The sequence below is a fragment of the Seriola aureovittata genome, chromosome 6 (genome assembly GCF_021018895.1).
Source record: "Seriola aureovittata isolate HTS-2021-v1 ecotype China chromosome 6, ASM2101889v1, whole genome shotgun sequence".
Lineage (NCBI taxonomy): Eukaryota > Metazoa > Chordata > Actinopteri > Carangiformes > Carangidae > Seriola > Seriola aureovittata.
In genome coordinates, this window is record NC_079369.1 from 17,303,635 (window position 1) to 17,315,970 (window position 12,336).

Consider the following 12,336-nt stretch of genomic DNA (forward strand, 5'->3'; position numbering starts at 1 on the left):
GAATATGAATTGCACAACAGCAGCAGTTGGCAGAAATATTTGACTTCAGTGTGTGACTTCAAGCATGAGCCTCCTAACAAGAAAGAAGTCTTGCATTAAAAAGCGACAGCGAGTTGATGATCGAGCGTTGAACTTTAATAAGTTATTCTCAAAACATCTGATTCTCCACCTCCCCAGAAGTGCTAAAAAAAAGATGTAATTAAATTTATTAAATGCTGAGAAGCCTCATTAGAGGCCACGTGCACAGACAGGATGATCAGTTGTGATGCTGATTGGGGGTTGGGGTAGGGGGGTGGGTGAGTTTCTCCTTGCAAGTGAATGGAACAGCAAAGTAGAGTCCTCTGTTAATGGAGAGATCGTTTCTGAGCAGGTAGCAGTGAAGTTCTCATCAGCAACACTCTTTTTCATTTTTAGATGAAATTATTCAATTTTCCAATGAAAGCCTCCAATGTGCCATAGGCAGACAGTTTTCAAAGGGTGTTATGGGGGGAGAGAGTGCAATCACTTTGAGTTGTAATTGGCAAAGCGTTGGTTCAGGGGGTTCTCCGGTGACTTCATCCACTCCTTCTTCAACTGTTGCTTCAGCTGGGACAATCTCATGTTGGGGTTCTCCTTTTTTAGGCGTGGCATGTTGACCTCCTCATAGGCAAGAAACGCTGCTTTCATCCTCCGCTCAGGGTGGCGGTCCAGGTCCTCAGGCCCCGTGCTGGGAGACAGGAAGACAGGGTAAGCCAAATTGTTAACATAACCCATGTCATGTTTGCCGTTTCATTTAAATCAACATTGCAGGCATCCAAGGACAACAGCATATCACACACAGTGCAAACAAACAACTGGTACCTAAGCACAGCAATGGCATCTTCTACTGTTCTGGCTTCCACCGTTCCTTCTTCAGGAAAAACTCTGTTCACATTCTCCTCCAGTGGAGTCTCCAGGTGGCTCTTATCTGTGGGTAAAAAATTAATTTGAAACATGTCAAAGGTGATGTCATGGTTAAGGAAAATATCCTTTTGGGTTTGAGCCCTGAAATAGCCACTGCTGTTTGATTTCATCTGATCGCCCCTTAAGTTTCATCTTTATTCTAACCATCTCACATTTATCAATCATCCAAAACTTCACCTTTCGGTTTGAGCTCCTGCTGTTCTTGCAGCTGTTCATTCAGAAGTGTCTCCTCGATCTGAGCACGAGTAACTTTTCCTCCAGCTCCAGCCTCCTTTTGGGATTTGCCTTTTATCCTTGAATTCTCCTCATCCAGGAGTCGCTGGTTTTCCTTTTTCCTCTCCAGGAGTTCCACTCTCCTCTTCTCCTTGTCATCCTGCAGAAATCTGTCTTGTCAGGTTGATAGATCGTTTCTGCTGACAAAACTTTACAGGTATTTATTTTCTCACATATCAAGCATATTAATCCCAACAAATAAGAGGCCACAGGTAGACAGAGTTCCTGTCCTAATCAAGGAATGTTATTCTGATTTTCTTCCTTTTCAAATATTGACAAATTTTGTCAACTTTTCGGCCATGTATAATTCTTTGTAAAGCCTTAAGATTTTGGAATTTGTTTGTGCACACATAATTAGTAAAGACTATCCAAGGACAGCATAAAAAAATGTCACAGTAGTGAAACTTTAACTAAACAGAATACTCTCCAGGATGTGCCCCACAAAATAACTATGACTACGAAAATAACACCTGGCTGGAGAGACACCTCACCTTTCTCTGCTCTTTTTTGAGTACATGTTTGTCAGTTTCCTGCCACAGAGCATCTTCTTCCTCCTTCTTTTTGCGCGCGTCTGCCACAGCTTTGGCCTCAGCCTTGCGGGCTCTGGCTGTGGCCGCCTTGGAGTTCTCACCCTGGAACTTCTTTGGCATCCCAACAGCTGCTATTCAGCTGAGAAAGACAAGAGTGAAAGAAGATTTTTAAAGACTGATGCTCTATACTGATATATATTAAAAAAATGGTGAAAAAAAATTCCACAGATTCTCAGGTTCAAGCTTCTCGGGTATAATAGTAAAGTGAAGGTCTTTGAACTTTTGATCAAACTAAACAAGACATCTGAAGATGTCACCTTGGACTCTGCAAAGTTGTGATTAGCATTTTTTCAATTTTTGACAGTTCAAAGACCAAAAGACTAATCGAAAAAAATAATCGGCATCACATCAATCGTTACTGAAAATAAAAACTCTGGTAGTTACTTACTCTTTTTAGTGTTTCTCACTTATTTATTGAAAAAATATCTGGTTGGTCAATATGCAGTGTTTATATTATGGGTACTGTGCACCAGTTGCTCTGGGACAACAGATGTGGAGATAGTAAACCATCTAAATTAATTTCGTATTACGTGTGAATAAAGTAACGGAAGCCAATAATTACTGCCATGTAGCTACCACGACTAAGCATCAGTTTAAAAAGGTGGGTTTGCAAACACGTAGATTATCAAAACACACTCAAAGAGGAGGTTAGCTTTGCCAAACCCGAATTCTCTAAAACTACACAAACGATTACAGCTTTGCTGGTCTGTGTAGCTAGTTAGCTTTAGCTATTTGGTGTTAGCCTGATAAACAAGAGCGGTACGCTTGTCAATGAGCAAGATATTCCCTATTTAACTACATCGAAATTTAGCTAAGATGATAACGATCACAATAGACGTATGTTGAAAAATAAACATGGTTTCATACCAGTATGAGAGGGAAAACCAGGTCGTAACTAGACGACTGTTGTTCCGAAGAGGCATCTGCCACCTCCTCTTTGATACCAGCGCGCACTGCGATGACGTAGCGTTTCCTATGGTTACACTGCTCAGTGAATTTCAGTTTTAAACTGTTCACTCCGCTACATCGTAGAAGAAAACACCACTTTTAACTATGCGGCCTTTAGATAAATACTACTTAGTGGTAAAATTCTACATATGTATCTAAATGTAAATAAATGAGAATTACTCCTATCAAGAAATGTTTAATTAATTATTCATATGGAAAATGTCACAAGGCATTATTCTTAGCAGACATCAAATATGTCCCGAAAACCTTAATGTGTATTAAAATGCATCTTCCTATTTGAGAACAATTTGTCCCCCATTGTAACCTGTCCATTACCCTTACATTGAAACTGCAAAGTATCTTATAAGTTTTTACATTTCTTATGCTTAATGTTTTTCATTTAAAATTTCACATTTTCCCTCGAAAAGTAATTTTCAGTCATTTATTAACTGTATAAATCTAACAGGTTCTTTAGTGCCACAGAAAAATAGTGGAGTATTCAAATAAAATTGTACAATCTTGAAATAGTCTTAATATATGACTCTTTGACTCTTGCTGTCATACTTGAGTCAATTAAGAGATACAGACAAAATATGAAATTATTAATATTTTATTACGGAAACCAGTTCACTCAAATATTCAAAAATAGGAACTATATAAATGCTTCATGTAGCAATAACAACATAATGGAACACAACATTTAATGCATATTTCTAACAAGGTAACAAGATATTCTAATTTGAGCTGGAATAAAGAAAAAGCTGGAGGACATCTTAGTGTGTGTATTCTTCATTCAGAAGTCATTATCGCTCTCCTCCAACAGAGGGGGTTTCATGCCCCCCCTGGTGGGGCGAGTACCCCTGGACATTGGGCCCTCCAAACTGTCATCCTCTAAATCCTTGCTCTCCTCCTCGTCACCTTCATCATCTTCTTCATCATCCTCCTCATCCACATCAATCTCGCTGTCTTCAGTCTGAAACAGCAGGTCACATGATTACAACTATTGCAAAATACACCATAACAGGAAAACAATTTCAACACACTGTGTAGAGCTACACCAGGGATGGGCATGTCTTCAATCCAGCTAAACACCAAACCAGCTAACTGTTTACCACAACCTAAATCAGACAGGAGGATCTAATCACAGAGTCACATCATGGGCTGGAATGAAAACATGCAGAGTCCAGAACTGATTTTACAGTGAATCATTGAACTGGAACATGTCCATCTGGAGACACACAACTACGGGAACAACATAACCATTTTCCTGATTTAAAGGAGAAATCCATTCCAAATCTAAATAATGTAGTAAAATAACTACCTGGAGGGGAAGAGGGCAACACAGTGTTGAGGGTAAACTCAGACATTTATGGCACTATGTCTTTACATGGCAGACCCTGGTATGAACTGAACAGATTAAGAGAAATGGTATTTTGTGTTCACACAGTACAGAACATAAACACAGTGGAATGAATTGCATGAAAGCAAGTTTTGTGTACATTGTTCTCCAGAAAAAGAGGCAACAATGTCTGTATATATTTTACTAACTTGCAGCAACAATAAAGAAATTGGTAGGTTTAAACTGTTCATGTACTTCTGTGATAGTACGATGCAAAAATAGCCATTTTCAGTGTGTCATCTTTGCATAAAGGTATGAAATAAATGTGTGACTTACAGAGAAAACAGAGAAATGTAACTGATCCACAAGCTTTGTGTGTATGTCTGATCAACCACGAGATCTATATGAACACTCCTGTCAATTAATATGAGTGGATACAGACTATACTGGCTGTCTGAGCAATGCCTACAATGTCAGATAATTTGAGAATGGATTTTTCCTTTTAATACTCAGGCGAATGAGGAGAGAACTAGATCCTGGTCCTGTACAAACCTTTCCATTCCGTTGTGGTTTGGCAGAATGAATTGATCTTTTGGAAACAGCTAAGGAAGGCTTTTAAAATACAAGTGAGCGATAGAGAAAGGTAAGATACTGAACAGAGCAGAAGATGGAAAACAAAAGGGATGTGAAACTGATCAGCGATGGTGAACAGGACACTTGTTTGGTTAGAAATTACAAATACAAGTAAACAGCAAGTCATTCTGTTGCAAGAAAGACAGCACAGAGAGCGGCATCAGCAAAGCAGTCTTTTCAAAATGTTAAATTTTCATAATCGTAGCAAACAAAATGAGAAGTAAGAGGATGGAAGGAGTCTTGCATTGGTGTTGCTGTGAAAGTACTAACCTCATCACTGTCTCCACCCTGCATGTTCCCAATGAATCGAGAGCCTCTTCCTAGGGTACAAAAAAAGAGGCAATGCTCAGTTTACATGAAAGGAGGTATTGTTTTCATGGTTGAGTGTTTATTCTTGAGAACTGCAGATGTAAATCACAAAGGAAGGCAGAAAATGATGAAGATATTTTGGTTTATAATGAACTTCAGTTTTAGAAAACTTTTCCAAAGCCATTGGTAGTTGATCATCACAAAGACATGGCTTTCCCTTGTACCTGCCATGACGGCATTTCGCGTGGGCCGGGGCTTAGAAGGTCGACACTCTTCCATGTCGCTGTCTGAACCTTCGTCCTCTGGAACGTCCATGTCAGAATCCTCTTCTTTCACTGCAGAAGACATTTTGAAACAAGTGTGTGAAACCATGAAAAAGGGGTGAAATTATGTCATTACGTTTTGTTTTGAGTTTGTGTTTGTTTGTCTCACAGGAGCTCCTCATCAAATCCCTCTCCTCCTCCCTCATTTTGTGCTGCATCATCCTCAGAGTGTTTTCAGCCTCCTGCAGACGAGACAAACGGACAAACACACGAAGACAGTATAAAGAGGGCCGCCGAGAGAAGAGAAGTTTAGATTTATACAACCCTTAATACATCTGTCAAATCTAGAATCCAAGCTCTTTCTTCCTGAATGTCAGTCTCTATTCTCTTCCATCCACTGCATACAAGTACGAGTTACTCCCATTTTGACATTTGAATTTTCATTGCCAAGGTTTGTGAACTGTATTGTCTTATTTCTCATCATCACACGCCAACAAACTATATTTTACATAGAAACGAAGAGGAAGAGGGGCACTCGTTTTACACCTGGTCGAATTCCCTTCAAATGTGGTTCGTTGGATTTGCCCAGAATGACTGAGAAGTAAAATTATTATCTAAAGGAAGACTGACTAGCTTCCATATTTTCTATTTTTGGGTGTTTTCAAACTCATATTTACTGACCAATACATGTCTCTAAGTTATACTGACCATTACCGAGACAGAGTGGAAGTTTATTTAAACACAAATATCTATGTATGAGTGATAGTTGTATACGGTACAAGCAGTTCCATAGGAAGTCAGTGTTCTACATATCTAACACACACACACGCACATACCTCAAACCTCTCCTGCTCCAGTCTGTGGTATTCATCCAGCTGAGACTCCAGGAAGCAGAGGTTTCTGAACTTCTCCACATATGTGTCGTATTGCTTTTGCAGATCTTCCTCTATCTTCTCATATTCATCCATGAAGGCCGGCCTAAAAAATTGAGAGGGAAACAAAAAACTATTTTGCAAGCAAGTTGGTGAACATATATGTACTTGTCCAAGTTTTGTTCAAAAATTATTCACAAGTCGAGGACAGAAAAGTTTATGGTGACTAAAATCAGACGAACAGCACAGAGAAATATGTCATATTGCCTCTGCTGCTTGTCAGGTTGCAAACTGACCTGACACTCTGCAGTGTCTGGAGCCTCTTCCGATTCCTCTCCAGCTCCTGCTTCTTCTTTTCTATCTTGGCGTCCAGACTGGTCTCATCAGACACAACATTACTCAGCATGTCTTTGGTCTTCTCCACACTTTGCTTGACAATGAACACAGAGGCATTGTGGCAGATTCAGTGCCATTTCATGGATAAAATCAGATCCTGTGTGAATTTAAAAAAAAAGAAAAAGAAGATTGTCGGGATAATTACACACCAAAACCTCCTTGATGGCAGCTCTCAGCGCCTTTTCAGTCTCATTGATTTCCAGAGGTCTGGCAATGGCCGCAGTTCTCATTTCCTGTTGGGACAACAAAGACAGAGTAATCTCCTGCATCGATGGCACTGACGTCTTTTCAAACAGACTTCATTGTTGTAAAGCTGTTATCATCAGAGAGCAGCAGCTTATGTTCACTGCAACAAAACAAAGCCACATCATGCTCAGTTAACTGTAAAGAAGTTTCTCAATGGCCAATGGCAGTTTGTTTGTCAGATAGATCTTAAAAAAGAAGAAGATTCTTAAAGAAAATACCCAAAATAAGGGTGACATTATTCTCTTTACTTTAGTAATTTCAGAACCTCTGATATCATCATGTTTTCAGACAAAGATATTACTATGTTTCTCAAAGTCATTCTTAAAAGGCACTTACATTGCTGTATAAAATTTGGCCTTCAAACGGTAAAGCAATCTATCTAGTCTGTATCTAATATATGAAAAGAAACAGATTAAAATGACAGCTGGTGTCATTTTTTATCTTTCCAAATGTTTCCATGAACTGTTTTTTACTATCAAGGACTTTGCATACTCACGATCATGGTAAATGGAAACCAGTATGCGCCAGTTAATATCTGTTTTCCCTCACCCTTAGGTCCACCTCCTTCCCCAGTAAATCATATAGAGATGCTCCTTTAGACGTGACCTCAGATGCCAGCTGTCGAGCTGCTTTCAGATCTGAAATCTACAGTGAAGACAGAGTAAGATGTAATCAGCAACACACAGTATTTTTGATTTAAGATTAATTTATGAAACAAAAGGAAAAAAAAGCAAGGTAGTAAATACTATGGGATTGTGAAGTCAAACATTTTACTGCCGACATTTTTTAACCTGACTGTCAACATGCATGTGGGTCGGACTTGAAGTTACCACCTAGAGCTTGTTCAGGCTTAGTAATGCAAAATAGAAAAACAGACACTATATCAACTTAAATGTCACTTGTAATGTAATTTTCATTGCTCAACCTCAGCTGACAGCCTCGTAAGATTAGAAACGTTTGAAGATAAAGCTACATGTACATTAATATTACAGTGTAAAAACTGCATCTCACCCGTGAACTGAGATCAAACTTGAACTTGCTGTTATCCTCCTCAACTTGGTCTCCCAAGGCCATCTGCTTGGTCTTCATAGCACTGTACAGCACTGAGGTGATCTTAAGCATTTCTTTCACTGCGTAGCCATCGGCCTGGTAGAGACGCTTAGTGTTCAACTTGATGTGAGCCTTTGTTGCCTGCAACCAGGTGAGACACTGGTTAAAACAGATTAACAGCGGATGAACTGTACAGGTGGACTAAACATAAGATAGGTGTCACCATGAACTGGGCCACAGCCTTGATGAAGAATATTCTGTCTGACTCTGTATCCACATCAGTGGGAATATCCATGTGAGGCTCATATCTACATGCAATGGAAAAAGAGGGATAGGGAGTAAAAGACAAAGAGCAAAATATATCACCATATCCGCCTATGCATACATAGTTTGCTGAAGTAAAAACATAGAACTCTGATCCATACCAGGGGGCAGAGAGAAAAAATGGGGGCAAAGAGGGGCAAAAGAGCTCCAACCAAAGAAATCATTGCAGATTTTAGGATAGAGACCAGACTTTTTAAACTTGCAGAATTATGGAATGAGTGAAGCACAAGAATACCTCTTTACAAGCCATATTAAGATTTCTGCTACTAAAGTGAAGTTTGGTGTTCTGAAGTTCTCCATAGATATCAACCGAGGGTAGCCCAAGGCCCTCATCATTTCAGTGAAATCTGCCAAATAAGATACACCAGTTACCAACAGTAAATACACAAAAATCTCTCAGTTAAGCTTGGACACGATGCGGAGCAGATAGCGATCATCACTCACTTCTTAAGTCTCTGAAGGACATTGTGACCCGCGAGCACTGTACAGCAGACCATGCACTGGTTCCTCCACTGGTAACAAAAAAGCGAAGATGTGCGTTAATTACACACAACGAGCACAACAGTGTAACAGTGTAAAGTCCTGTGGGCTAACGGCTGGCTTGACCAAACATTGTCCATCCATCATCACGGGATAAAAACATATTCTGTGATATTACAGAACTGGGATATCAGTGTAAGCGTATGAGTAACTGTACCATCGATCGAGTATGTGAAAGTAGCGTCAAGGGATTTTACATTAGCTGGCTGGTGGCTAGCTGGAAGTTAGCAAAAAAAACCCACTAACGCGTAGTGTCGTCGCAGGTTGTCAGATAAAAAGTGTTGATTTCTTTGAACCTTCTGGTAAGCGGCGATCGTAAACAACATATCATATTTGCAACCCCAACTGTGATTTTTTACCTGTCTGTGCTGTATCTATGCTAGCTATCAGTTCGTCTCTACCGAAGATGGTCTCTATGGAAACATAGTCCTGTTCTACGGAAGCTCAACGCGGTCAAACACACCTGCAATGACGTTTTTGCGATTTTGTGGGTGTCAGGACCATCTGCATTTCATATCACCTGGTCATTTGGCTATATGGGTTCATTTGTTGATTTTTAATGATTTCCACAGCGTGTAAAAAAGTTTACATTGTGTTTCTGTATCACAGCCGTTGTCCCTCTTTGCTGTATGTTGATATTAGGAACATAGGGTGTGTATAAAAAGATTAGGAAGTTGCAAAGTTTGTTTGCAAGTATTATTACAGTATCAATACTATTTCCCTTCGCCTTCAAGCTGTATTTAGTGTCAAGTCAGTTAATAGCTACCAATCATAAGGTTCTTTAATTTATCACAAACATTACAGACTTTGAATGGAGAGTGAAAGCATCGCACATACACACACACATAGACATTCTTACATACACAGACAGACATTTCACAAGTATAACCAAGTGTGTTCCATAAAAATTTCCAGTATATAGACCTATATAATTTACAGCTACAATTGCATTGCAAATTAGGTTTTGCAATAGGATAAACCATCCACTATAGCTGCATCATGAATGCTTCTTCTTTTGATGCTTTCAGTAGGCCACTTATACTTCTGTATTTTATCTAGATAACACTGTGCATGCAGGGCTCTTGTACCACAGTATTTTGAAATTGTGATATTTGCAACTTTTAATTGTGTAAAGGATCTGCATACTTTTCTACCAATGTCAAAGGGTTACAGTGTCTGTTACTGGTGAAGCCACAGGGCGGCGACACCTCTCAGTCTGCGCCACACAAGTCTTTTATATCTATGGGCTGCACTCCTGACGCAGAACATGATGGAGCAAACTAGTGAGCCACCTCACAACAACAACAACCCGGCTGGAAATGAAACTCCTGCCTGCGGCCTCCACAGTAAGCGCCTGAAAGAGCTAGAGAATGCCGCCCTGCAGACTACTTTAATATCACGGATGGAGACGGAATCTGGGGCGGACGCCGGGAACTGGACGGAGCAGCAGTCCGGGGAGGACGAGCAGTCGAACGGCTTGTCCTTGAACCACCGGTCGGCCCCTCCGCAACTCAGCGCGGACACCGAGGCTGAGGAAGTGGAGTCGGTGAGTAATGTCGCCAAGGAGCGGGTCGAAGAGGAAAGGACCCTGACGGACCATTTAAACAAACGATTGCTTTCCTCGTTTCTGGAGAAGCTTAACGAAAGGGACCTGGCGCTTCCCGGTGTTCAGCGCCTGGACTGTGCTGTAGCCGACGAGGACTCTAACAGGGCCGCAGATGAGTGGTGAAGCACCGGGCTGAGAAAAGCAGCAGCGGCAGCAACACGGAGGTGGTTGAGGGATTCAGGACCAGCGTGCACGGAAGCACAATCCCGCAACGTTTAAGACAGACTTGTATTTAGTCCTATCTATCTATTCTGCAAGATGGAGTGTCTGGAAATGTTATGCTTACTTTTGTATGGTGAGATTGGGTGAAAGAGTAAGAAAATGCAATAAATGACCATCACCTGATACGAAGTGCTTTGTACTTAATGGTTTCATGTATCTGGCAGCCATAATGGCTGCATGGCAGCCATGTGTGCACATCTGCATTTTGAAGTGACATTCAATCTACGGCAGGTGTCACTACACACCAAAAAATATCACACACCTATATCAAGGTATACTATGTCATCTTCACACTTCTTAATTCTCAAAGCTCATTTTAAGAGCCTTGAAATAAATTTAATGAAGATGTTAAATAGTTGTCATACTCAAGTAAGTGTTAAGTCTTACCCAAGGTTGAGTAAATTTAGGATACTTGTGTAGAAAAGTGAGTTAAAGTAAAAGTCAGTCTCTTCAAGACAGTTTTTAAAATGAATTACTGCAACTGCTCGATGATGGAGAATATGCCAATCCTTTCCCCAAATCGATAAAAGTCCAAAAATGTGACCATCTCCTCTTTATAGGAATGTCTCATCAAGAAAGAAACAGCCATGTCTGTAAATAAAAAAAGTCACTTCAAAATCCACTGAAGTGACAGCAGAAAATTAAATGCTAATCCTCCCCCACTGATAACATACTTGACACCACACTTATCAGTAATCTTGATGGGCTGCCTTTAGAGGTGGAAAGCCTCTACAGGCCTTTGAACAGCCGGACACGGAAGTTTTGACTGGCTAGTATTATCTCAATGTGGGTCAAACCTGCATAACACATTCACAGGAAATGATTTATGATCGAGTACATTTCTGATGCCAACCACCAATTTCCAGTGCACCGGAAATTTTTATAATTTAATCAGGTTGTCACAGACAGAGCAATTTGTAACATAAAGTAGATTTTACTTTTTGTTATAAAGTTGCACAATAAGCATGTATTGTAAAACCTACTTGAAATACAGAGAAGGTGTTTCTATCACATTTTATGCTGCAACTCGTAATACCGGTAGTCATACTGGGAGTGTACTGTAGTTAGAGCCAGAATATGTAACAGAGGTTTTAAATCATGGCATAATGGCAACATTGAAAGATTGTGTATCAGTAACACAACTAGAGAAGAGTCATAAAGTCATTTGACTAAGCAGGAAAACCTCTGAAGGGTATTGAACTGAGCAGGAGTGTTTTATTGCTTATAAATTCAACTTTTCCATTTGTGAGAGGAAGATTGTCCTTTATTTTAAAAGTTGCTTAGCCTCGCTTTCATGTTCAAATCCACAAATCATCTATTGAAGCCAGAGTCAGCCAGTGGCTTAACAGACAATTATGGACAGTAGCAAACAGGGCCATGCTCAAGGAAACATTTTTTTTAATTCAAAATGTCTTATCAAGATACCTCTCATGTTACTTTCTTTGCATCCACTCCTGAGGCCTGTACTACCAGAGAGGCTTTGAGGTTATCGAGGTAACTTCAGGTTTAACTCTGGATTTTCAGTCTTACGACGGTGGCTCACTTGTTACCGGTGGTAAATCACCATGATTACCTATGCTGAACTCATAGACTGTATGAACTCTTAACCTGTTCTGGCGCAGGTTAACTTCAGAGGATCAGATCAAAACCTGTCAACAGGCAAACTACTGAACATTCATATCACTGGAAAAACGGAGTCATCATTCTTACAGGATCCTGACAGTTTAACTGTTTGGGTCTTTCCATGTGTCCTCTCTGGCTTTAAAACAAAGCTTCTAAAAAG

The 12,336-nt window shown here is 40.1% G+C and overlaps 2 protein-coding genes across 4 annotated transcripts; both read right to left on the bottom strand.

Annotated features, from left to right (window-relative positions):
- Window positions 1-113: 113 nt before the first annotated feature.
- On the bottom strand, window positions 114-2,813 carry ccdc124 (coiled-coil domain containing 124). The gene is made up of 5 exons (XM_056379251.1): window positions 2,673-2,813; window positions 1,707-1,884; window positions 1,120-1,315; window positions 841-946; window positions 114-706 (listed from the first exon to the last, which is right to left on the bottom strand). The coding sequence occupies exons 2-5, from the start codon at window positions 1,863-1,865 to the stop codon at window positions 502-504; spliced, it is 666 nt and encodes a 221-aa protein (XP_056235226.1). The 5' UTR covers window positions 1,866-1,884; window positions 2,673-2,813; the 3' UTR covers window positions 114-501.
- Window positions 2,814-3,347: 534 nt separating this feature from the next.
- Window positions 3,348-9,169, bottom strand: cluap1 (clusterin associated protein 1). 3 transcript variants are annotated; one of them, XM_056377602.1, is made up of 13 exons: window positions 9,085-9,169; window positions 8,630-8,697; window positions 8,421-8,532; window positions 8,085-8,169; window positions 7,823-8,002; window positions 7,361-7,456; window positions 6,715-6,798; window positions 6,466-6,599; window positions 6,134-6,275; window positions 5,467-5,539; window positions 5,259-5,369; window positions 4,996-5,045; window positions 3,348-3,726 (listed from the first exon to the last, which is right to left on the bottom strand). In XM_056377602.1, the coding sequence occupies exons 2-13, from the start codon at window positions 8,649-8,651 to the stop codon at window positions 3,547-3,549; spliced, it is 1,269 nt and encodes a 422-aa protein (XP_056233577.1). In that variant the 5' UTR covers window positions 8,652-8,697; window positions 9,085-9,169; the 3' UTR covers window positions 3,348-3,546. The 3 variants fall into 3 exon arrangements, with proteins under 3 accessions (XP_056233577.1, XP_056233576.1, XP_056233578.1); XM_056377601.1 differs by having other exon boundaries at window positions 8,972-9,110; XM_056377603.1 differs by lacking the exon at window positions 9,085-9,169 and adding an exon at window positions 8,883-9,012.
- Between the last annotated feature and the right edge of the window lie 3,167 nt (window positions 9,170-12,336).

Coding starts and splice junctions, on each gene's coding strand:
- ccdc124 (XM_056379251.1), bottom strand. CDS start 1,865: ATGCCAAAGAAGTTCCAGGGTGAGAACTCCAAGGCGGCCACAGCCAGA. Junction 1,316..1,706: donor TCAAAAAAGAGCAGAGAAAG/GTGAGGTGTCTC, acceptor AGATTTCTGCAG/GATGACAAGGAGAAGAGGAG. Junction 707..840: donor GATGCCATTGCTGTGCTTAG/GTACCAGTTGTT, acceptor CCTGTCTCCCAG/CACGGGGCCTGAGGACCTGG.
- cluap1 (XM_056377601.1), bottom strand. CDS start 9,051: ATGTTGTTTACGATCGCCGCTTACCAGAAGGTTCAAAGAAATCAACAC. Junction 8,698..8,971: donor AACCTGCGACGACACTACGC/GTTAGTGGGTTT, acceptor TTTTGTTACCAG/TGGAGGAACCAGTGCATGGT. Junction 5,540..6,133: donor TGGAGCAGGAGAGGTTTGAG/GTATGTGCGTGT, acceptor TCTCGTCTGCAG/GAGGCTGAAAACACTCTGAG.